Source organism: Lygodium microphyllum, chromosome 14 (genome assembly GCF_053477565.2).
Source record: "Lygodium microphyllum isolate KBCC chromosome 14, Lygodium_microphyllum_v1.1.10, whole genome shotgun sequence".
Taxonomy (NCBI): Eukaryota; Viridiplantae; Streptophyta; class Polypodiopsida; order Schizaeales; family Lygodiaceae; genus Lygodium; species Lygodium microphyllum.
This window is the reverse complement of record NC_141148.1, coordinates 46,084,976-46,112,043: the sequence shown is the minus strand read 5'-3', so window position 1 is coordinate 46,112,043 and position 27,068 is coordinate 46,084,976. Positions and strand designations below refer to the sequence as shown.

At 40.6% G+C, this 27,068-nt stretch overlaps 1 protein-coding gene across 3 annotated transcripts in view; it reads left to right on the top strand.

The window, feature by feature from the left end:
• LOC148025564 (uncharacterized) overlaps positions 1-19,012 on the top strand; it is a 42,262-nt gene extending 23,250 nt beyond the window's left edge. For 2 of the 3 annotated variants that reach the window (XM_087692787.1, XM_087692786.1), the window contains exons 12-14: positions 2,855-2,929; positions 18,235-18,270; positions 18,382-19,012. In XM_087692787.1, coding sequence (XP_087548913.1) covers positions 2,855-2,929; positions 18,235-18,270; positions 18,382-18,474 — 204 coding nt within the window. In that variant the 3' untranslated portion in view covers positions 18,475-19,012. The remainder of the gene's footprint in view (positions 1-2,854; positions 2,930-18,234; positions 18,271-18,381) is intronic. The other variant, XM_087692789.1, reaches the window with a different exon arrangement.
• Positions 19,013-27,068: the final 8,056 nt, after the last annotated feature.

Sequence of the window (27,068 nt, the reverse complement as noted above, 5' to 3'; positions counted from 1 at the left end):
CACCCCCCTTCCTCTCACACAAGCAAGAAGCAAGAAGAGAGCTCACAAGATTGTACACCACAAGAATGAGTGACCATTATGAAACTAAATGGAAGATAGTGCTTACACTCTTACCGAGTTATGGGTTTTTCTTCCCAGTAGAAAATCTTACAACTTGCCTAGCTTTGAAATTAACATTACAATTAATCATATAACGGTGCACTTTGACTGAAAGTTATTGTATACCTTGTGCGATTTGCACTTCTCTTTACTTTTGCTGTCTTTGTTCGCCTTTGTCGATTGCTCTGTTGTTTTGCTGCCTTTGTCTTGTGGTTAATGTTTACCCCCGAATTCCAGTCTCATGGCACTCTTTGTTAGAGGTAGCATGCTTTAGCTTGCACCAAAGATGAGGAGTGTTGGGGATAGTTGTGGGATCATTGTGAGGAGAGTGGTGGCTAATGTTGGAGCTCGATTTGGATGTTGAAGTTGTTTGAAGCTCATTCTAGGAATTGGAGTTGTTTTGCTCATTGGATACCAAGTAGAAAGTGGCAATGTGGATTAGATGCAGCTCATGGAAGTAGAATCTTTGGTGGGAGGCCATTTGGAGTCAATTGGATTGGTTGCATAGAGCATGTTGGCTCAAGGTAGATGTTGCAAGTTGCTACATTTGCTTGTTCTTGCAAGGGAAAACCTCTCGTGCTCTCTTCCTAGGGGAGTGCTAGTTTGTTTGTGTGCACATTACGTATGTATGGATTGGGAGATGGGCCGAACTTGAGGCTAAAGATAGAATGTTATTCCACACGTGAGGACCCAATCCGTCTATAGGTTTTGTGCAATTATCATTTGAGTGATGTGTTTACATAGTCTATTACATAGTTGGAAGATAACAAGATGGCTTCTCTTTTGTCGATTGTCAATGAAGTAGGGCACCAATGGATGGGTAGTTGATGGAAAGTATTATTGTTGCCAAGGGAAGGGGCATCATGAGAAGAACCTCGAAAAATTGTGAGATCCATGGGATTCACAATCATAAGTGTGATGATGGAGGCTCCTTTTAATAAATAGAGGCTACAACGCCGAGTAGGACTGCAGCATTGAGCGATATCTAGTTGACTTGCTGAAGTTGTGTTTCCTATATAGTTACCATTGCCGTGAGAGATTTGAAAAGATTGGACGAACTTGTGTGACTTAGGGAGAGAGGTCTAACCATAGGTGAGCCAAGTCATGTGTGTCTTGCCCTTGACATGCCTTGAGTTTATGTGGGAGAATAGGAAGCAGGGCTAGGGTTTTGGAAATGGAGCCGGCTGACCAAGGCCGCCGGGCATACCAAACTTAAGGATCCCTAGGTGCGGTGCCATGTTTGGGTTTTTTACAAAAACTGATGGTTGCCGCTCTCGAATGACTAAGGTCATGAATATTTTTAGTCAAGGTCGGACAACACGAATTGTGCTCAATGAAGAAGTCTTTGAAGAGATTGCTCTCTCTTGTGTTTTGAGGCAAGGATGCCCTCATCACTTTATTGTTCTCTGGTCACTCATTTCATCTTGAGTTTATTGGATAAACTTGCTTCGAATGGAGATATTGTGGGTCTAAATCTTCCTAATGGTGTGAAGTTTGTTGATCGATCATTGGCTGATGACTCTTGCATGTTTCTCAGGACAAAATAATGTGGCCATAGCTATGGCTGCTTGGGCTTTGTCTGACTACACCTAAAGAGATTTGACCAACAGGATGGCAGGGCACAATTGTTCCTAGAGGGATGATTACTAGACATCTGGGTTATTCCATCGGGTTGGGTGTGGCACCTAAGAATTTATTGCACTCGATGTTGGGTCACATAATGGATAAATTTTTATTTTGGAAATCTCAAGACCGGCCAACATTCTTGGCTTGATGACTGGTCAGTTGACTGAAAGACCACCATGTTTATAGTCACTTGTGAAATGATGAGGCTAATTGGAACACAATTGCCCTCATTCTGTTTTCTACGAAAAAAACTTCTTTAATGGGGAAGAAGGGTCATGTTGTCTGTAGGTACAGAGAGGATTCGTGGACTTGCAAAGTAAGCATGACCGTTGGTGGGTGGGATGGGCCACAGTATGCTGATTAGTGGACTTACTATGGATGGGTGGTCCAAACCTAGCATTAGTCAGGTTCACGGGAGTCTTGATAACTAAACAGTTAGTGCCACTGATGGGTGGGTGCACACCCCCCAGAATAGAGTGGATCCAGGAAATGCAGGAGTGGATGTAGATAAGACGGGCTGGGAGCTGTATTACTTTTTACATGCATTGTGTGTAGTGTGTTGATAGAGTTGTGCTCTAGGATGTTATGGCTCTGTGAAAAGGTTCCAAGAAAACCGGCTCATTACATGTTTTTTTGTAGGTCGTGCATAATGCCTGAAGCTCCAGCTTAGAAGATGCCTTGCTTACCTACTCGTGGACTTGTAGGTCCCTCAAATGTAGCGTCTCTCCCTCAATTTGGTGCTTGCATCGTACTACTTAGACAGATCAATTGGTAGCATATCTAGGTTCAAAATGATATGTCACGTGCTAAGCTGATTGCTTTGATGTTTGTGCCAAAAATCTTGTAGGCCATTAGCAGTAGTGAACGAATTCCAAAGTCTCATAAATGTGGCACATAACTTCTTCATTCTGCACTTAGAGGCAATAGCCTCCTTAGATGCATCACTTTAGTAAATGTATGGACAGGTATGTCATATGGTCAATCAACTGCTTTAATGGTTGTGCTGATAAACTTGTGGTCTGTCATCACGTTAGACAAAATACAGGAAAATATTTTCTAAATTTAAACTTTAGATTTGTCAGAAGATATGGCAAGGAAAATATACCTAACACTTGTTGTGTTGACATAGCCTGCGTATGAGAAAGTAGGAGTTGTGGATGCTCAATGGATAGTCCACAAGCTTCTCCCATCTTTGGGTTCCCAGGTAGTTCAGAAAACCAGCATTTGGTGCAGATTTACAAAATAATCACATGTCTTGTAGCTCTTCATTCATGGTTTGAAGTTCAGTATCAAATTTTAAGCTTATGACAACAGTGTGGTCTTTTTGATGATCATAAAGCAGGAGAATCAGTTTGTAACCAAAACAAAAGAATAGTGTTGGATCTTTTCTTTTTCCCCCTAGTGAAGAATTGCGAGTGCATGTTGACTTGATAAAATACAGTTGGTTTGCATGGTTTCTACTGTAAAATTTCTCACCTTTTCATCAATGGTTAGCACCTTTAGGCACAAGTCTATAGAAAATCTGCATGTATCAAATTCAGTGTATTTAAGTATTCTAACTAAAAGTGTTGTGGAAATGTGGTTTTCTTATTTTACATATTCAAAACATGGGTCCCCCATGTAATTAAAAGGGTGTATGGTGTATTGGGAATTTCTGCAATTTAGCAAATATTGTGTGCACAATTTAAGAGTGGCAAGGTGGTGTTGTGTTAAAATGCATGCAGATGATGGTGTGCTGTCTGGACACTTTGTTCAAAAACCCATAAACAAGGTGAAGAGAGGCAACAATCCCAGAAGCTATACAAGCATGTAGTTAGCTCAAAGTTCAATGCAATGAAATGACTTGACACAAGCTTCTCTATGTGTCTAAGCTTCAAACTTGCTCAGACTAGCAGCATCTCCTCTCTCTCTCTTGCAAGATGAATACACTAAAAATGCCTCTCTCCAGTCTCTAAAGACGTTTTTCAGTCTTTCATGAACATTTTTGACAAGTGGTAGCCTTCCCAAATGGTTTTTCTAGCATTATCCATAATTAAATATTAATTTTCAGTCTTTAAGTATTGAAAATTAATCTAATAATTATTTCGGTGGACTGAAAAATAATTTGACTGGCCAATTATTAAATTGGGTAGGCAACTTCCATTCTCGACGGTCTCTACGTCATCTTTAACCATCAGATTGGCAATAAACGTCACTTCTCTAGTGTAACCAACTGACACTTATGGCCAAATGAATGACCTAGGCTAACAACTGGCATCAGATACCACCAAGTACTTGTGCGGCATAACTTACAACAACTTTTGCCTTTGACATTCCGTGATTTTCTTGGGTCCCGGGCTCATAAATTTACTTTAATCCCAGTTGCATCTCACCTGTGCAACATTTACTTAATCATGTGATTAAAATTTAATCCATATGTTAAGTGAGGTTTCAAAAATACATGTCCTCATGGCAGCCCTTTCCCTTGTAATCCTTGCAATCGTCCTTGATTGCACTGCCAAATGCATCAAAAGCAAAGTACTATACTAGAATTTCCATAGGGCATTATAGTTAACATAACATTGTGCACTGCTGTTCAACCATTCCATATGCCCAACATATATTACTAGCCAACATAACATAGCATAAGACTCGTAAAGAATCTCAAAAACATTGCCAGATTATCATGTGACATGTCAATTTCTCATAAGCTCAACTCATCTGGCAAAACCAAACCATAGCATAGCATAAACCATGGCTAAAACATCAATGGCATCATAACATATGCTGTTGTCCATGGAACTAAATGTGAACCATTGAAAACTGAGCATAATCTGATCATAAACTGATCACTTGCTGATCTAAGAACTGATTACAAATTGGTGCAAATGTGACTCCAAATTGATCACAAACTCATTGCAAAAATTGACCAGCAATTAGTGCAAAAACTGATGCACAGCTGATCCAAAAAGTGACCATAAACAGTTCTCAAGCTGATAAAAAATTGAGCTGAAACCGATCAGAATTTTTGTCTCAAAATTGAGGCAAAATTCATGCTAAATTTTTCATAAGCTGATGCAAAAGTATAGTTCCAGTGCTCGGGTGAAACTCATACTCATCTGTGTATATCTCACAGTGACTAGTACAGTAAGCAGTGATCTCATGGCAAACATAGTGTCAACGCAGTACCTTGGATGCATGTTGAATACATCCGAGATTCACTTTATATGAGAGCTGTCCATAACTGGAGGACAGGAAGGGCTACATCCCCCTTGAGTATCAAGCAATACTCCAGACTCTTGCTGTGCTGGACCTGATGGAGCCCGAACTAAAGTCGACTCTAACTAAAAGGCTTCTAGGTAAAGCTGTAACAATTGAGGATATGTCTGCTGAAATTTAGCCTGAGGTTGAGGAGCTAGATGAGATTTTGGTACCTGAGCAAATTTTGGCACATAAGGAAAGAAAGATCAAAGGTAAAGTTTTCAGGAGATACTTGGTAAAATTTCAAAATTATTCACGAATGGATGCCAAATGGATGGAAGAGGATGCCGGGATGGGTGGTAAATCTTTGATTACAACCTAATTACAGCAGCAAACAGTTAATGTAAATCTGAAAATACAAATTTACCTACTGATCTTGGACAATGCACACCCGATTGGCCCCAAAATTGATGCCCCTTTCGGTATTTCTTTAGCTTTATTGAAGAAAAAGTTGATTTACAATGGGATTCTCCCAATCCCTTTCGGTATTCCAACTCCTCTTGTTGTTCAAAATCACTAGCAAGTCTTTAATCTAATTTGCCCCTTGATTTGGACAATCAATTGGCCTTCACCCACTTTGATGGAGATGGAAAATGCCCCAAATTCAATTATTTGTTGATCCCTCCACTTGAATAGGCTAAAAACAGCTTGAGTCCTAGATACTGCCAAAGTAATGAGCTGTCCACAACTTGTAAGCAAAAGTCTGTCAAGTCCAAGTGATTGCTCTCAAATAGAATGCATAAAATTGAAATGATAGATTGTTGTAATAAACTGTAGTAATATACCAACAACCAACTGTGAGCAACCAAGAAGCGAGAACCCAGGAACAATTGGCATTGAAGATTGACATAACTGTACTGTGTCAGAAACCATATATGCAATAGGCATAGATGTCATGCATAGGGTAGGTCTCAAGGATAAATGAAGAGAACTACTAGATACATAACCCACATAGCAAAAGCTCAATACATAATCGAGAAACATATAAATACTATTGGCAACACCTTGATAGACATAAGTACCAGGTCTAAACCAAGAGATCAAATCAGCCCATGATAGGGTAATTGCATCCAATAAATATCAAGAGAGCATGTACATGTCACAGTGAGTCCCACTGTTTCACTGTGATAAGCTCAAACTCGAGTGCATGAACCAAATGCTTTGTAGTACATCCAAGTTTCAATGTGGCTCAATACACAACGCCGAGTATCTCCCACTAAAGCAAAAGTCAAATGCCAAATGAGCAAACAAAGCTCAAAACATCATGTGAATGACATCTAAACATCCAAGATCTACAAAGCATACATTTGGGAGCATAAAACCCAGTATGTGTTTCAAGCGTGCAATTGTATAAGCCATTGAAGCAACCAAGGCTTGAACTACAGCCAAGATGAATATTGCCAAGCTCAAGAGCATTCCATGGCATATTCGAGTGCATAGACCAATGCTAAGTATTTTAGTATTAATACATGTACGTGAAACATCTGAATGACATTCAAGAGTAATAGGCATTTAGTGTTCCTTGAGAAAAGCTTGCTCTCTATTGTATCACATCAGTGAAATCTTTGTTAAAATTGAGCCAATGCAAGCCCAATTGAAGCCCAAAATCATTCCAAGACATATATTAAGCATCCCCAAGTGTCAAGCTAACATTTGGGCATCGATACCAACCTCCGGAAGCATCAAATGACAAGAGGCATATGCTTTTCCCAGATAAATGACATCCAGCCCTGTTTTTACAGCAATGAGATCTCTGAGAAAACTGAGCCAAATGTGTGCTCAAATAATTCCAATAGCATCTCACAACAATGCCATATTATCCCCCAAGTATCCGGCATCAATACATGTTCATATAGGCATCCCAGGAAGCATGTTTAAGCTCCCATGTCTAAGAAAACTCTGTTCGGACTTGTATAACAACAGGTTTGCTGTATATTTCAGCAAGGAATGGAGGTTGGAAGCTCCAATATGCAAGTGACTAATGCTGGGAAGAGTCCAAGAGGTTGCCCAAGTGCCTAGGGGTATCAATGACCACACAAGAGGTAGGAGAGGCACCAAACTGATCAGGGAGGTGGGTTGGACAACCAAGTGCAAATCACATTGGCTAGTCTAGTGTGGTTGCTCACTGAAGTGGGCTCAAAGCAGGCCCATCTATGCCCTGAAGAAGTTTCAATAGGCCTTGGTAGATGTTGGAGCAATGGGAGATTAAGACATATCTTAAAGCTATGGTTGCCCATGATTGTGAACTGCTGTAGGTGTTCGAATGGAAGCTGAAGCAATGCGGGTCGGGCTTGTGAAGAAAATTTCTAGGGTTTGTACTGAGGGAACATAGAGTGTACGACCATGACAAAAACCCAAAGAGACAAACACAAACACAAAAAGCAAAACTTAAACCCTAAACGCAAAACTCAAAACTCAAACTTAGAAACAGAAGAAGGGAGAGAAGAACACAACTTTGAAGTGAATGAATACTGCCACTGGAGACAGATCCCAAGTCTGTGACCACCAGTCGGAGTGTTGGATGGAGAGGATGCAATAAACGTAGGTGTTAGGAGGACATGGAGCACCAACAAATGCAAGATGGACAGGTGCAGAAGAGGGCTGGTAGCTGCCGCTTGATGCAGGAAGGTGTCGCTTGGAGAGAAGACACCAAAGGCAAGCTATAGATGTAGTCGCTAGCTACTGCCAGGTAATGGAGAGGTCCAAACGCAACAACAGAAGGCCGCTTGATGAGGGAGATAGGCTGCCAGCTGTCGCCTACACACTGGAGGTGCAAACAAAGTAGAGGGAAGGTGTGGCAGTAGCCACTGGGATTGGACAGCCACATGTGTGTGGATTGATGGCTGAAATTTGCACTCCAGGGTGAGAAACCTGCACAGACGGGATCAGGCTAAATGGGGGCAGCCTGTCTATTTATAGATGTTGAAGGGTGCCCCAAAGAATTAGGGTTTTTTGTGGGACCATTGAAAATTTCTCGGATTGCTTCCCTTTTTAGGGTTTTTCATTAATTAAGTGTGTTTTGGGGCTGTTTAAGAATGCTAATCAGATGAAAAGCGTGCTTTACCTCAACAAGGCTCGAGCATCCAAGGAAGATGGCTTTGATACTAGTTGAAGGGAGTGAGCCCAGAGTGGAAGCATGCGAGCAGAAGCCAGAGCTGTGGTGGAAGGAGCAAGAGCCAACGAGAGAGAGACACAAGATGTGGGAACTCCAATAGTCACAATGTGTGACCGGCCTTCCCTTTATTCAAATGCCACTGAAAGAATAAACAACGAAGCGACAGTGATGGGCACCCGCCACCTGCAGTGTACAAGTTTGTAGGTATTGTCAGTGTAGTAATACACGGGCAGCTAGGCATAGGCACCTTTACCCCCAATATGTTCACTTTCCTCTTTTTGTTGCACACTCTCATAGATTATGCATTGCATCTTCCTTGCTTACTAATACCGAGTCAAGCATCACAATAACAAAAGAAAAACTTCAAAATAGATTAGGACTAGAAGCTCAAAATATTGTACATATCTTTGTTGAATTGTCGAACAACTCTAGTGATCCAAATGACTAGAGAGGCCAAAAGTCAATGCTAAAATCAGATTTTTAGTTGTGCGTATCCACTTCTCCTCGTGGTTCCTTTGCACTATCCATTACATTCTTTTTGCACACCTGCTACTAGTGTTCAAGCCACATATGGAGCCTACAATAGCTTCTATGGAGCCCCTCATTGCACCAAATTGATTGATAATGTTGCCCCCCCACCCCTGCGTTTCCTGTCCGCCAAAAAACCCACAGCTTGTCAAGCCACCTCTCCTCCCTACTCATTGCCACCTCACACTGCCCCTCACTGCTCATGCAGCCCTACGCTCCCACTGGCTGGTCCAGGTTACAAAACATGGTTTGAGCATAAAGAGAATGGAAAACTATGGAGGAAAGAAGAAGAATAAGTAGAGAATCATGATGGCATGAAAGAGACTTGATTGATTTCATAGTTGAACCACGTAACATTCTTTTATAGCTTTTTGGCTAGGACACACTCCCCTCTCTTTACTTGTGGGATACAACACTTGTCATACATTATGTGTGCCTTTAGCACTACTTCTAGCACTATACATTTTAACACCCCCCTTTGGTGCTAGCTTACCCTCTAGATATCAGCATCTAAGGATGCAAATTCCCCTCCAGAAGCCTAGCACTTGCAAGGCTTCTTAGCTCATGCAGTGTCAAAAGGAGTGTAAACAAAACAACATTTTAGAAAAGAGTTTCAATATTCAGAAGATGATTCTCGTACATACTTAGCTTTTTTATTCTAACAGTCGGTGTGTTTGAATTCGTTTTGGTTCTTGCACTTAGGTTTTCCTTTGTTCCACAGTCTTGCTTCTTGTGTCCAATTTTCGCATATTTCTTGCAAACAATCTTTGAAGATTCTTTGCTACGAAGTGTGGATACTATGGGGCTCAATGAAGTTTCTTGGGTCTTCTCTTTGAGTTTGCTTTTTCACTTATAAAGAGCAGCTTCCACTAGGGTGAGTTCTCTATCTAGCACATTCCTCAAGGTTGCTATCACCTACTTGTATATCCACAGTATTAAGTAGCACAACAATGGCTTCATCTTCTTCAATATCTTCATTAATAAAAGACAATTGTACCTTCAAGCTTTTAAATTTACTTATTAGTGAAGTCAAGGAGTCATAATGATTAAAATCTAGCCTTAAAAACTCCATTAAAAGATTTATCTTTGAATACTTCATTTGCAAGCCGAAGGTTTTATCCAACTCATTCCAAGTTTCTTCTACATTTGCAATTCCCAATATGTCATGAAGAACATCCTCCGACAATGCCCATGCTATCATCCCGAGTACTTTATTATTCTTTCTTCTTCACATTGGGTCGTCAAAAGACTCTGATTCTTCAAATATTTCCCAAAGATCTTTTTGCACTAGATGATGCATGGTTTTCATCTTCCATGCGGGACAACCGTTACCATTGAATATTTCCACTACAATTTCCAACATTTTGTGGATGGAGAGATCTTACCGATGACTTACATGGCAGTGTCTATCTCGTTAGTACTCACAATTGATCAATGTGCACAAATATAGAATGATTTTTAGCATGAAAAATATTTTTGAAGCTCATATGAGAGCCCTTCCTACTTTTGTTCAAAATAGCTAGTTCGGCCTTTGTAAATTGCAAGTACTTCCCTTTTATGAGTGGCTTTAAATTGAACTAGTTGAAATATAGGAGTGTTGATGCAACTCAAAAATATATAGTTCATATAATGAAGGCAAGCAGTGTGAATGGAACTCGTTTGAAGCTATCTAGCTCAAAGCGACTACAATGTGAATAGGCTTCTTAGCAAACCACTTTGAGAGATTGCAAGTGTGCAAGAGGATGTTTGAAGGGGGATATTTTAACCTTAATAAACAGAGTTGTGAATAAGAAAGCTTATCCTTTTGAAGAAACGGCCATCAGCAAACGGCGTGACTAGCATCAGGCCTTGAAGATGCTGATGTCTGTGCTAAATTGATTTGAGGTGTACTTGAGCAGTAAGGCAATGCCTACCTTCCTATCAATCTCCTCCACTCTCTTCCCTCTCACTGTGCCATATACAGAAGCTAACCCCAGCTTGTAATATAAGCAGCCCTTGAGCTTCTCAAGCCAAGCAAGCCCTCAGCTTGTCTGAAGCAAGTCCTTTAACCACAGGGCTTAAGCAGCCCCCTTAAGCAGGGCCCTTGTGCAAGCAAGGGCAACAAGAAAACCCCAGCTGATTGGACTTGAAGCCAACCTCTAATGGCTGTGGCCTTTTCCTTCTTTCGCAATGACAGCCCTCAAAAAGAGTCTAAGTATAAAAATAAGCAATGAGGGAGATATACCTCAATACCTAGTTGAATGACAGCCTCTGTAAAATATTACATGGCGCAGCGAACAGAATCTGAGAAAGAGATAGAGAGTACACAACAGATAAGAGGAGAATCAGTAAATTCTTTAACTCCAAACAACTGATACAAAGATGGCTCTGTCCACCCGTGCGCTTCCACTGTGTGAAGCTTAGATGGCGATCTAGACAGAAGATAGGTGAAGAGCTTAAGGCTAGCTGGAACAACAACTCTGACTGGGTGAAAGATAAGTGTGTGATGGCTGCGAAGGGGTTTAGCTTTTATAGCCCGCGAAGGTCGTTAGGTCGGCCTGCTGACCGACCTACCATATGAGCCTCCACTAGTCGGCCAGGGAATATTCCAGGGAATATTTCCTTTACCATCGGGCCGGGGGCGCTGCCTCCGGATCCCCGCCAGGGGGGCCGTTGGCCCCCCTGGGACCCCCCAGCCAGGGGTCGCGAACTCCTTTACCACGCAACTCAATGCAATGTGCCTCGAGTTGCTACCAGCTTAACCACTCCGTCTAACCCAAAGATTAGACCCATAACAGTCACCTTTTTGCCATCCGGTCACATAGACCTCATCTGATATACAAGTCAGGACCCAACCAATGTCCGGGCTCACATTTGGCTTCTCCTCATAATGGGGGCCTTACAACTTTGAGCACCATGGATCATTGGTAGCACCTAATGAGGGTGGGGCATTGATCATATCTAACACCCCCCCTCAATGTCCACCCATAGGTGAACTATCTCCTCGGCCCAATGCCGAGTCTCTGAAGATGAACTTGAAGCAGATCCTTCGTAAGTGCTTTGGTGAAGATATCTGCTCCATTCTCCTCTGTTGGACAGTAGACCAATTCCACTATCCCATCCTCCATCAAATCACGCACATAGTGATACTAGATCTCTATATGTTTGGTGCGTGCATGAAACACTGGATTTTTGGCAATGGCGATGCAAATCTGATTGTCACATCTCAGCACAGTTGGTTCTTCATCCTGCACTTCCATATGCCATAGAATCCTTCTCAACCATACGGCCTCACATGCAGCAAAACAAGCTGCCTTGTACTCTGCTTCGGTAGAAGACAATGCCACTATTGGTTGCTTCTTACTAATCCAAGAGAAAATTCCTGAACCCAAAGAGAAACAATAACCAGAAACTGACTTCCTGGAATCAATGTCTCCTGCCCAATCTGAGTCACAGTTCCCCACAAGAGAAGTTCCGAAACTGTATGTGATACCATAGTCAAGAGTTTTCTTCAAGTATCTGAGCACCCGCATCCCAGCCTTCCAATGACTCTCATGAGGTTTGTTTGAGAACCTGCTCAAAACACCAACAGCAAAACTGATATCTGGTCTGGTGTTACACAAGTAGATCAGACTGCCGACCAACCTTCTATACCTCCCAATGTCTGCTAATGCTGATGTATCCTCGACGGATAACTTTGCATTCACCTCCATAGGTGTAGCTATCTCCTTGCACTCGGTCATGCCAAATGCCTTCAAGATCTCCCATGCATACTTCTTCTGAGAGATGAAGATCTTTCCTGGCTCTTGCCAGACTTCAATCCCCAAACAATAGTGCAGCAAGCCTAAGTCTGTCATTTCAAACTCAGAGCTCAAAGCCTTTCGAGTTTGGTTGATCATATCTTCATAGTCACCTGTAATAAGAAGGTCGTCCACATATAGGACAATCACTACAGACTTTTTACCATCCCTGTAAACATACAAGTTAGCATCTGAGGCACATCTTTTGAAGTTTAGGTTTAAAAAGAACCTATCTATCCGCTGGTACCATGCTCTGGGGGCTTGTTTAAGCCCATACAATGCCTTCTTCAGTTTACACACTTTGTTCTCAGAATGGGGGGCCTCAAACCCTGGTGGCTGAGCCACGTACACCTCCTCCTTGAGGTCACCATTTAAGAACGTTGACTTAACATCCATTTGGTACACTGGCCACTTCTTGTGGGCAGCCACTGCAAGTACTGTGCGAATAGTGGTCATTCTGGCAGTTGGGGCAAATGACTCTTGAAAATCAAACCCTTCAACTTGTGAAAATCCTTGGGCAACCAGTCTAGCTTTGTACTTTTCTAAGGTACCATCAGCCTTGTACTTTACCTTCCAGATCCACTTGGTGCCAATAACCTTCTGCTTTGCTGGTCGATCCACTAGCTCCCAAGTGCAATTCTTCATTATGCTGTCATACTCCGCCTGCATAGCAGCCTTCCATGATGGATCTGCAAGTGCTTCTTCTAAGTCAGTTGGCTCCTTTACTTCTCTCATAATCTCAACCATCAAGGCCATATTGACTATGTGAGCAGAAGCCCTCCTTTGCTCCTCTATTCTCTGAGACCTCCTTGGTCCGTCTGCCTTCTCCTCGATAGATGCAGGCATAGGATTATTGTGGTCATAGAGCTGCTTCACCCAGCGTGGCAATGGCTTTTCCGGTGGGGTGATGTCAGGTTGGTGAACTTTTTCCTCATCATCTGAAGATGATGCTTCCTCCTCCTTAAGGATAGGGATAGCTCTCGGGACAGGTTCATAGTGGACTACTTCTTCGCTTGATGATAAAGTGGAAGAACTTGCCTTCTCCTCCTCCACTGTATGCAGCTCCTCCTTGAACACCACATCACGGCTCGCGATGATCTTCTTTGCCTCTTGGTCATATAATTTGTAAGCCTTCTGCTCATCACTATAACCCAAGAAGATACATTTTCTGCTTTTTGGTTGTAACTTGTTTCTCTTCTCATCTGGAACATGTGCATAATATTCACATCCAAAAATTCTGAAATGTGAGACAGATGGTTTCTTACCAGTGTAAGCCTCATGAGGTGTTTTTCCCTTGAGAGCCTTTGTATAGCTCCGATTTAGAATGTAGACTGCAGTATTAATAGCTTCAGCCCAAAAATGGTTAGGCAATCCCTTGCCCTTTAGCATGCATCTTGCCATCTCCACAATGGTGCGATTCCTGCGTTCCACAACACCGTTCTGCTGAGGTGTGTGAGGCGTCATCAATTGACGCTTGATCCCTTTGCTCTTGCAAAAGCCTTCAAACTCCTTTGAGTTGAACTCACCACCACTATCTGTTCTAAATTTCTTCACACTTTTCCCTGTTTCATTCTCAACAAGTATTAGCCATTCTTTAAACTTACCAAAAGCTTGAGCCTTATCACGAAGGAAGTACACCCACATCTTCCTACTGTAGTCGTCGACAATCAACATAAAATAAGAAGATCCCCCCAAGGCCTGTGTAAGCATCTTACCACACAAGTCAGTATGCACCAACTCTAGAGGAGCCTGTGCTCTATTCTTGCTTTCTTGTGGAAATGCCTTTCTCTGTTGCTTGCCCATCATACAAGCTTCACATGGTTCCTTCAATTCAGTTATTGTAGGTAGGTGAGCAACCATATCTTGCTTTTGCATCTCCTTTAATATTGCAAATCCGATGTGTCCAAACCTTTCATGCCAAAGCTTACTTGTGCCCACTCCAGCGGTGGCTGTAAGAGCACTTAGCTCATACAGGTTGTTCCTTCTTTCTCCTTTGCCAACAATTGTGCCAGCACTATCAATAATTTTTGCACTTGTCTTCTTGAACCTCACTTCATGACCAAGATCAGTTATGGCAGCAACTGATAAGAGATTTCTCTTGATTTCGGGAACATACAACACATTTGAAAGCTTTTTGACTTCACCATTTGCAGCAACAAAAGAAATAGTACTTGTGCCCGCAGCAGGGTATTTAGCATCATTTTCAACCGTCACAGTGATGGATTCTTGTAGAGGCTGCATAGAACTGTATAGACCTTTCTTGTTGGTCATGTGACGGGAGGCCCCACTATCCAACACCCAAGAGTCAGTGGTAGATTCTTCTTGCGCCGAGGAGCACACTTCCTCAATGATCGCCATGAATAATTCCAACTCTGCTTCAGCCGTATTGGCTGTCTCTTTCCCTTTACTTTTAAGGGTACCATTCTTTTCATCTGCCTTCTTGACATGACAATCTGCAATTGCATGTCCTTTCTTCTTACAGTAGAAGCACTCTCCTTGAAACTTCTTCTTGCCGCCCTTTTTCTTTTTGTCACCATCATTTTTGGTGGAGGAAACACCTTTGCCTTTTGCATTGGCAGAGAATGCAGCATCTCCATTGTTGCTTCCTTCTCGAGCTTTCAACCTCAATTCCTCCTCCATTAATAATGCACAAAACTCCTCAAAAGTCAAAGCTTGAGGTCTCACATGAGTATTAAGGGCAGTTACTAGTCCATCAAACTTTTGTGGACAAATCCGAAGACACCTCCGAGCTAGCTCTTCGCTAGTCTTTTGTATCCCAGCGCCAGCCATCTGGTCGTGCAGATTCTTAATCCGAGTGATGAATGCTTCAACCGTTTCTCCTTCAGCAAACTTCTCCGCTGCTAGTTGATTCTCCAAGTTTTGAATCCTTGTTTGGTTTCGTGTTTCATACTGACTCCTTAGCACATTCCAAGCCTCTGACGCTTTGGTTGTATGCTGAATCAAAGTCAAAACACTGTCAGAATAGCTTGTAACTAAGGCACACAATGCATCTGCATTCCTTCGTTTCCAAGCTCGTAGAAGATCTGCATTCGGAGGAATCATCACACTAGGATTTGATGGGTCGGGGGTAGGCTGTGGTTTTGCGTCAGTCCCCAGCACAGTCTCCAGAAGCTCATAAGAATCAAGGATAGTTGTAATTTTGAACTTCCACAAGGTGTAGTTTGTACCATCTAACTTGCCTTCGCTGAAGGTTGGTGGACGAATCCTCAGTGTTTGAATAGCCGGTACAGCAACACCACTTCCTGCACCGCTTCCTGATGCGCCAGAACTGTTTCCCGGAGTCGACATCGTTTCTCTTTGCTGTTGAAGCCTTTGCCTCTTGCACGCTCTCCGATCTGTAGAGCCCCCTGGGCTCTGATACCATGTAAAATATTATACGGCGCAGCGAACAGAATCTGAGAAAGAGATAGAGAGTACACAACAGATAAGAGGAGAATCAGTAAATTCTTTAACTCCAAACAACTGATACAAAGATGGCTCTGTCCACCCGTGCGCTTCCACTGTGTGAAGCTTAGATGGCGATCTAGACAGAAGATAGTTGAAGAGCTTAAGGCTAGCTGGAACAACAACTCTGACTGGGTGAAAGATAAGTGTGTGATGGCTGCGAAGGGGTTTAGCTTTTATAGCCCGCGAGGGTCGTTAGGTCGGCCTGCTGACCGACCTACCATATGAGCCTCCACTAGTCGGCCAAGGAATATTTCCTTCACCATCGGGCCGGGGGCGTTGCCCCCGGACCCCCGCCAGGGGGGCCGCTGGCCCCCTTGGGACCCCCAACTAGGGGCCGCGAACTCCCTTACCACGCAACTCAATGCAATGTGCCTCGAGTTGCTACCAGCTTAACCACTCCGTCTAACCCAAAGATTAGACCCACAACAGTCACCTTTTTGCCATCGGGTCACATAGACCTCATCTGATATACAAGTCAGGACCCAACCAATGTCCGGGCTCACATTTGGCTTCTCCTCATAATGGGGGCCTTACAACTTTGAGCACCATGGATCATTGGTAGCACCTAATGAGGGTGGGGCATTGATCATATCTAACAGCCTCTTCAACACAAACTCATTGAACTCCACACGCTCGCAAGCCTTCAATCTCAAGGCTCTAACCTTCTGGGAAAGTAACACCTTCGTAGCTCAAAACCTCGATCTCTATGTGCAACAATGAATGCTCCCACACCTCACAGCCTCAATGACAAGGCTTTGATACAATGTTACAAAACATGGTTTGAGCATAATGAAAGTAGTGGACTATGGATAAAAGTAGTAGAGAATCATGATCACATAAAAGAGACTTAATTGATTGCATAGCTGAATCAAGTGCATTCTTTTATGGCTCTTTGGCTAGAACACGCTCCACTCTCTTTATTCATGGCATACAACACTTTATCATACATTAGGTGTGCCTTTAGCACTGCTTCTAAAACATCTTAACAAAGGCCCTTGGTGCCTGCCTCCTCACTGCTTCCCATCAGTTGCCTGTCACAACCACCTGCGACTGCCTACAAATGCCCCACCTAAGACCCCTGTTTTGACCCCACTCCCTCCATCTTGCACTACTAGCTTTGTCAACTGCCTTCGGCTGCCACTAGCAGTTGTTCCAGCCAACACCCCAACCCTTTCCCGCCCCTTCTCTCTCAACTATAATAGGTTACCATCAGCTGCTCCCATTTCTCTCAAGCAACATTCTGCACATAAAAACAGCAGCACAATCAGTGGGCCTTGGAGAAGACACGCAATGGCAAACTCTAGTCCAACACCAAAACACTCTGCAAGTGCCCCCCCGTAGCCAAATGCCTTGCATGTTGTCATCACTGAGGAACAACTTCAGTTAGTTCATGAGACTGAGAAGGACCTAGAGAAGACCGCAATATTCAGACTGTTGTGGTCACCTCCCCCTCCAGAGATGACTTCGAGACTGGTTTCATTCCACCTTTCGCATCACACGACACAAATAGCAAATGTGATTTTGATGGGGCAAGGCATCTTTATGGGTTAACTCACCTCAGTGGATGCAGCAAAGAAGCTTATCGATAGCTCTGGATCGTGCTCATGGGATACTGTGGGCCTTTCAAGAGAGAAACAGTACTAATTAGGGTGGAGCCAGACACTGATCACATTTAAAGTTTTTGATGATCAGATGCTGCATTGAAGGGCCATTAAGCATTGAAGGGACACTTATGGCAGTGAACCTGTTGGATAGCCCTCCTAGTGGTACTGGAAAAGGGAGCACCAACTTTTATTATCCAGTGGCTAATACTTCGGGTAGTTACTTAAGAGTACTAGTTCTTTATGGTCTGATGAAATTGCTTCCCCTTGCATTATGTAGTGCAAAAAATATGTCTCATAATGTCTCAGCATGCAAAGAAAAGCGACTCTCTCAATATGACAGGTAAGCACCTAAGCTTTGGATGGTTACACTAGGGCAGGGTCTGTCTTAGTTTGTCACAAATGTATTGGAGCTGCCTATACCTCTTTTGCCAATGATTTGGGAAAGTTGGTATGCAACATGATGCCTTGAATAATTCACAAGCAAAGGAGCAATGTTGTAATAATCAAGCTGCCTTTACTGCTTAGGAGAGGAGAGTCTTCACAGCTGAGTAGAACTCATTTCCAGCCCATAGAGCTGGCTCATCAGCTTCACCATCTGAATGCATCCTTTTTGATCGCACTAGGGTAGCAGTGACTTCTTTTAGTAGCATTGGTTATTCCCTGCAATGCATGTGAGTGAGTGACATGATGTTGTACTTCCTGTGAGTAATCCACTGTTTTTGTGAGTTTTTACTTCGTTCTCTGTTATAAGATGGACCATGTTCTTCTGCTGCAGGGAGAATCAATCAATGGAAAGGCTCCATGGGAAGGGGTAAAAACTTCATTTTGTCTTGTTATCAAGGATGGAAACATTGGTATATTTGATTTGTGAGAAATTGGAGGGTTTACTGAAATACTGATAATATAATTCCATTTGTATCAGGTCAGGGACAGATGCCAGTATGAGTGGAACTTGTTCCACAAGCGTCTGGAAGAGGCTGACCAAGAGGCTCTCAAGGAATCAAAGGGTCACTAGAACCATGACCCGGGGATATTAGTATGATACTCACTTTGGCAGCTCACTGAACTCTTGACCTGAGTTTGCGGGCATCATTCGTTATATGTTTGAAGTAAACATGGAGATTGTAGGAAAAATGAGGTATAAGAAACATGATTGGTAGAGATAATAGTCCAACTATCATTAAGGAGTTGGAAGGGTAGACATGAATGCAAGCTAAAATGATCCAAGGGAGTATGTGGCCCTTATGACCTTGTGATTTTCCTAAAGAAAACAGGCTTCTGTAAGCTACACATTTTCTTTTTACTAAATATAGAAACGTGTGGCTTACAGAGAGAGATCCCAGTGGTGAGTATGGCTGTTGCATGCTGGCAAGATGGCTTCTTGTATATCTGATTATTCTTTAATTTCAGCAACATCTACAAACACGCCTTAATGCATAGAATGTGATCTTCAAGGCTCCACATCAATGCCTCTAAATCAGCTCTTATTAGTTGCACATAACATGATCTTTAGGCCTTGGGTTGACAAGGTGGGGTGGTACTTAAAGGCACTGTTTGTAGACATTTGTGCTATCCTTTGGGTGTATATGTCTCGTGTAAGAACTTTCTTGACTAGATTTCCACATGCATGATAGATTAAGCTAATATATTGGAAATCACAAGCTTGGCCTTCCATGTATGTTTGAAAGTTGCTTAGACTATTATGGTACCAATGGTTTCATATTATTTGCCATTGCTCGGTCAAAGTCTAGTATGTGGGAAGCCACTTACCACGTTTGATTTTTGCATCTAGAAGGATTCTACATGATTGGGCATTTCTTGGATCTCTTGCAATCATATTTGCACTTCGAATGAGTGAGAGGTGCGATTGATGTGGAGGTGTATGACTGCCCTTTTGAGTGTTTGTTTCAAGTTTTGTGTGAGGGATGGCAGCCTTGTCTTTGATTGCTAGATTTTTCCTTGAAGATTGGGCTATTCTGCATGGGAACACCAAAATTCTAGCTTTATGGTGGCGTGTGATTAATAATAAATAGCGTGTTCGTCTTAAATATTCCATGCTCTTGAATCACTTGGCATAGCAGTTAGTTCTTTATGCAGACCTAGGTTCCTGTCCACAGGTACAAGATCGTTTGAGTAGCAGTTTCTCAGGAAGTTGCAAGTCCTTCAATATGGATGCTTCTTATGGACAATGATTGCTAATAGCACTGGCGAGAGTGTGTTGTTCATTGCCAAGCACAAACCTTGCAAAACGAGTCTCTTTTTGCAATCTTTGCAAACTCCAAAGGCACAATTCTTGCATCTTGGCAGTTCTCAATGAAAATTGCATGAAGTTAAACTTGTGTGGCATTGAGGCAGTCTCTTTTTAGGTGTTAAAATGTGTGGTGGCTGTATGTCAACTCTACTTTCGTTAAAGGTGTTTTGACAAGTAGAGAGGTGTGCATGTAGTACTTTGGGCCATGGGGTGCATCATACATTGCATGGTTAGCATGCCATACAATATACTCCTGGCACACACCAAATTCTCGAGCCTCTTGCTACTTCCTATATCACACCGAATCCTCAATTGGATTTGTATTACACCAATTCCTCAAGCTTCTTGTTGCTTCCTAATCCACAAAGGACCCAAATGAAGGGAAACTTGTATGTTTGCTTTGGATATAGAGATGCCAATAACATGAAATAACATCAACTAGAACCCTTAACCTTCCAAGCTATAGTGTGTTAACCTTGAAATTTATAAAACCAATAGGAATGAATAATGGTGCCACAAAAGAATTGTTTACTTTTTATTTAAACCAAGACCGTACAATCCCTCGACCAATATTGCTTCATCTAGACTATGCTCAAGATGTGCCCACAACCAAAACCTGTCTCCCCCCAAACAATTATTTTCTTTGCTTTGGGTTGCATTAGAGGGATTGTTGGAAGTTAGGCTTGTCCTTATTGTGTACACGTATTCTTCAATTTAGCACTTAGTTTTTTATGGCTACATCTTGACACCACCAAATCCAATGTAATCTTTTGGATTGCATAATTTGTAATAAGGTATATTGAGATGACTCTCTATCCTTTGTCCTCTCTTTGTTGTTTGCGTTTGGTTGTTGCAAGGGTTAGGATCTCTTTCATTGATTGTCTAGTACTACCTTTCTTCTAGCAATATTGAAATACTAATCTCATCAATCTTACAAGGGCAATGCTAATGTGCTTTACAACTAGGTGCTCCATGCCTAAATTTTCTCAGTACTTCACATCAAAATTTGAAAGCACTTTGACATCGTTGGCAACTTAGACTAATCAATGTTGAATGCACAAAAATGTAATATATGAGGATGTGACACTCATGTATATGGAGTAAAACATCAACATTAACGAGGTTCTCAAATTATATCTCCAACAAAATTGTATGATCACTTTTAAAAGTTTGTCAAAGACCACCTATGGTGACTTCTATTCACATTAGGCTTGTCATGGCATGTGTATTATTCTCACACACTAAGCCAATAACATCACATAAATTTAACAATCCAAGCTATATTGTTTTCCTCACACACACACACACACACACACACACGCACGCACGCACGCACGCACACAAAATTAACAATTAATAGTATATGTATATAAATATCTAGATATAATGTGTTAATTGAAATATAATTATATATTTTATTAATAATTAATATATAAAAAATTAATTATCAATATTCAATTGATTACATGAAATTATTGGTAATTATAGTACTTATACTATTATTAATACAAATAATACATGAATGATAAGTGTACATGATAATTATTAGTTAAATAATAATAGTTTAATTAATATTTTATACATACAAAACATAATATATATATAAATTAACTTATTTATTAACTATTATATACATTATACATTAATAATTAATTGATATCAATAGTTATTAATTAATATGTAATCAATTATATAAATATATGTATGTATATTCTCTCATTTTTTATTTTTTTTCCATCATATCTCATCCTTTTTCGTCTTATATATGTATATGTACACATATATATATGTGTATGTATTGCATTTATATGTGTGTATATATTTATGTGCATGTGTTTGCATCTGTGTGTACATATTTATGAGTGCATGTTTATATATCAATTCTCTCTCCTTGCTTTCTTTAACTCCATTTTTTCAATCATATATTTACATGTGTATGAGCATGTCTAGATACATGCATACATGTATGCGTTTGCATGTGTGCATGCATACATGTATATGTATGCATATATTGTTCATGTCTTTTTATAATCTATGTGCATTATGTGTGGTTTTAAGAATATATATGCATTGCATGAACATGTTCAATCATTACAATTAATTTTTTTAAAAAGTAGCTCTTTTTTTTATAATGTACGTGCATTTGTGGATGTTTTTAGAGTATGTACAAATTGCATGCAGATGTTTAACTATTAAAATATCATATTTAATGTCTAATTTGAAAATCTCTCTCTCTCTCTCTCTCTCTCTCTCTCTCCACATACAAATTTTCAAATATTCACATTTTTTCTTTTCATGATCGTATCCTATATCCAATTTAAAAAAAGAAAGAGAGTGTATGTGTATAGTAAGCTCAATTAAATAGGAGAGAATAAAAAATAAATATAACTCCCATTCATCCTCCAAGAAAAAGCCATCTTTATTTCTTGAATATCAAACTCCTTATGCCACATAGACTTGGGAGCCTTCTAGTTCAGAATGGGTGAATTTTTTCTCACAATAGATAATTGAAAAAGTGATATAATAAAAAGTGTACGTCTTCATGAAATGTTGTATAAAAAAATTCATCAAGTAATTCTACAAGAGTCATTTAAATAGCAATGATGTAATGGAATCAACCCTAGACTTTGAAGATAGGCATAATGGGAATTATAAGCATAAAAAATACATTAAGATTTAAGGTAGACTTAATTATAATAAACATATCTTAGTTGCAACAATTGATTACTATATATAGGCATTAAAGGTTAAACCACATGGTAGTCATATATTAATACCAAAACTTGGTCCATTGGGTTGGATTAATAATAATTGGTTGAACTACCCCTTGACTTTGTAATGGGGATTGCCTTGTGAATTTATATGCCACAAGTAAAGTGTGCTTATATGAATGTCAAATAATAGTAGAGCTTGTCTATTTGTGTATAGGAGACATGCTTAATGTCCTGTCTCCTAAGGTGGTTCGTGGTGCTCAAAGTTGTAAGGCCCCCATTATGACAAGAAGCCATGTGTGAGCCTTGGCAATATTAGTTGGGTCCTAACTTTCATGGTAGATGAGGTCTATGTGACTTGATAGTTAAAAGTTGACCCATGTAGTTCTAGCCTAGATAAAGTTAAGTTAGAAGTAACTCAAGGCACATTACATTGAGTTGCAAGGGAGTGGAAATTATTAAAGACCATATGTTGAGTTCTAAGGGGAGGCTACCCCTTACCAGGGGAGTCCTAAGCGCTACCCCTAGGAGGGGTTTGGTAGCAATGCCTTTGGCCAAATAGTAAATGGAATATTTCCTTGTTGACTAGTAGAGACTAATGTTATGGAATATTAGTTGCATATACCTACCACCTTGATGGACTATAAAAAGCCAACCCTCCCCAAAGCATGGTCATCCATTCACCAAACAAGAGATTGATGATCCACTTCATTCACTTATGTAGAATGAGTGAATTAATTGAAAAGCTAAATTATTAGCACTTGTAGGACTCCTATGTGATCACAATTTCTCTAACCATGAGCTTGCAATTCACTAAGCTAATGAATACTTATTACATGAAAACTGTGCCATTATCTTTTTATTTTCCATTAAATTAATTGTCAATTTTTATGAGCTACATCATCTCATCAGAGACAACCATGTAACTCTAATAGCTTGCATGCCAAGGTTGTAACAATCGAGTATTACTAACCAAAATGCTCTTTTTTACTTCTATGGTTTAGCTCATCATGTATAAGTGTGTAATACATCTAGACACTATCAATTGATAAAAGTATGCTTGCCATTAAGTATCATCTACTCTATTTACATTGTGTAAATTTGTGTGTGTAGTGAGTGTAGAGATTTGAATTCAAGGCATGCATAACTTTTTCTCTTTCTTTGATTGCCTTTTTTTTATTAATGTCTTGTCATGCATTTATTTCACAAATTGGAGTACTTTAGTAGGCATAGAGATAGAAAATCAAATAGCCACCAACTCTCTCTCTCTCTCTCTCTCTCTCTCTCTCTCTCTCTCTCTCTCTCTCTCTCTCTCTCTCTCTCTCTCTCTCTCTCTCTCTCAACAAACCAAAAACATATGAAAGAAAACAATAGAGCATAACATGATAGCAAGTACAATATTCCTCCAAGAGTGACCATCTCACACTCTCATTCTTGTATTGATGCTTTCATTATCTCACGATAGAGGTATTGTGCCACAAATAAGCCTTTCTTTTGAGTCATCCTCTTTTTGAAGCATCTAGCTTGGATCAATATGTAAGCACGAAATAGCTCAGATAAAAAATACACCATCGATTATTATGTACCAAAATAAGTATATCTTTTAGAAGGAAATACAAATTTGTAATTAGAAATTATATTGTATAAGTGGATGGCCATCATCAATAAAATACATATATCTAAGCTTTGGTTTCCCATATTAATATGATTTGCACACTCAACTAAATATGAAGTCATACAACTACCAATGACATATTAATATGAAGAATAATGTGAATTGGGTGGTTGAGAGCATAACTCATTTACGTTATTACTCTTCCATGCTGTGATAACACTAAACATTGTTGTTTATGGTAATGCTATCCTCTATTATCCTTCATGAAATTGAGTAATAAATTAATTGAATTGATCAATTCTTATACCAATATTGTGGTAAGTGGTTTACAAAATCACAAACTGATTACTTACATGATTCATTGATAAGAAGCCAAATGTCGCAAATAGAAGCACATAAAAATTTGCAAAAATTATATATATTCAAATAGTGTAAAGAACACGTTAAAGCTAATATTAAAAAAAGTTACAAATACAAAAATCAATGTTGGGTCATTTGAGAATGATTATGGAGCTTCCCCATGCTTATGTCTCCATATATATTGTGTGCTTATATGTTTGCTTGATCATATTGCTTAGAGAGTGTACAAGGAGAGAGAATAAGTCCTTGGAAATTAGAAATGAAAAGGCATGACTTGCTAATAGTATTAGGATGAAGGTTTCTAAAGCAGATAGGTTCTCACTTGTTCACTTTGTTCTTGTCCATGTAGGTCTTTGGAATCATCTAATGTTTTTCCCTTTGTTGTTTGAGGTTTAGTTCCTTTGATATTCAATTGAAGTGTAGGATTATGTCCCTAGAGAGCTAGAAGCACATAGAGTGGGAAGTAAGACATACAAGCCTGAGCCTATATTGTTGGTGGAGCATGTTTTGGTCTAGATAAGATTTCACATTAACATCCACAAAGCATGTCTTGCACCAATTATATGCTATAATCATGAGATAGACATTTAGTATGTAAGAACATTCTCTCATGTTCTTCCAAAATATTCCCCCACAAGGTTTGGAGCCTAGGTTGGAACAATTCATTATGCTTGAGTTTCTTTAGGTATTAGGGTCTGAATTGTTTCGATAGTTCTTTGTAGTGGTCATTCTAATGAGATAGTGCAGTGTAGTTAGTTAAGGAACTAACTCCATGCTTTTTCACGAAATGAAAGTTAGTTCATAGTAGTCATCTTGACTACATAGGCTTTGTAGCCTTGTGTTTATTGACAATTTACAACTTTGATGGATGCTTTAAGAATGACAAAAATTTATGTAGTAGTGGGTGTCACATAGTCCTCTCTATGGGGATGTGCGCACGCGCGCGTGTGCGTGCGTGCGTGCGTGCGTGTGTGTGTGTGTGTGTGTGTGTGTGTGTGTGTGTGATTGGTAGATATCAAAATGTGACATGCTAAAAGATTGCTAGTGATATACTGTGAAAAGAAGCTAAGATGATGTACAAAACAACATAGTACTCATATAGGATACAATGATAGGATGGGGTAGTGCATGTCTAGTTGTCTGGTTGAAAGATATCCCTATATCTAGATCCACCGAGTTGGGATGGGTGCATAGAGCAGGTCATGCGTCCAAGACAAAATAGTATGAGGGTAGCCTTTGGAATGGGCCCTCAACTTTGTTAGTTTTTGCTCATGTCGTTGTTGGTAGACCTCCCTCATCTCTCTTTGATGTAGCATGTGTGTTTGGTATCCGTGTATCTGTTGGGGACATGCTGCTTTGATCACCTTGTCTCTCAAGACTATCACTGTTCTTTGTGTGGGTGGTGTGTGTGGTCATTGTCTGGAAGAAATCAGTGAGCTATGACTGACGTCCCCCTCTCTGTGTAGTGCCAATCTATAGTAGTGATGTGCTGATCCTCTGAATCTCGACCAGGAACTGGCTTGGGTGGTGTTGGTTTGGGGAATCATGACCAATTTGAGGGAGGCGTGTCCTCCAAATAGCAGGGGGTACCTAGCTTGGACCACACCATAGGCTTTGGATTTGTAGATGTAGTAGTCCTCCCTCTCCACCTCCTCTTGGCATAACTTGCAAATCTTCTTAACTTGGGGAATGTATGCTATTCTCTTGGTCTCAATCTCAAGCTATTTACATAATTCTCTGATCTTGCCAATGGCTACTCACCTTTGATGTGGCATGTGTACATTTAGATATCCAAGTCTCTCAATGAAGCCATCTCTTGTAGTCTTCACGAAGTGGTCTCGATAGTACGACATCTTTGGGGGAAAGGGCTACCTGGGTGAAATCCATGTATGGTGCGTGTTCCCAAGATTTACTGTCAATCCACGATGTGTACAAAAGTCTTGAAAGTCATGGAGATATTGTTATAGACTTGTGATTCAGAGCTGAGACCAACATCATAAACATAAATAGGTGACAAAGGACATCCATGTTTCACTCCTTGGTGTACAAATCATGTCTTAGAGTCCTCTTGGGCATCTCACTTGATCCACCACTCTCTCATATAATGCACAGATACTCCGATTCATATCTGATGGCATCTCTAGTGTCTATAGCCTCTATGGTAGTCTATCTTGTGGAATCATATCAAATGCTTTATGGAAATCCACAAAGCAGAAATAGAGTCTCTTCTTCCTCATTTTCACTTCTTAATCATGCTCCTCTAAAGATGCAGTCAAGTGTAAAGAATCCCTATATGAAGTTAGGATGTAGTACTATTCTCATCTCCCTCTCTCCATATGCACTAAGCTTTCCCTCTATTACTGATCCATATATCTTTGCCAATGTGTGACACATCATGATGCTTTTGTAGTTACTTGGATTTAGGGGGTCTCCAGACTTGTGGATGGGCACGATGGTATGCATGGTCCATTGATCTGGGAAGCCTTTGTTTAGGGCCTTATTGAACATAAAAGGAAAGAGAAGAGCCAAAATGTCAACTACATAATGAAGTGCTGACCATGTATACCTATGTGATCCATCGATTATCCATGCTATAGGTGCTCTATCACTCTCTTCACCATATCATGTGTGAAGAAGGTGGATGTGGTGGGGTGAGGCATCAGTGGGTGTAG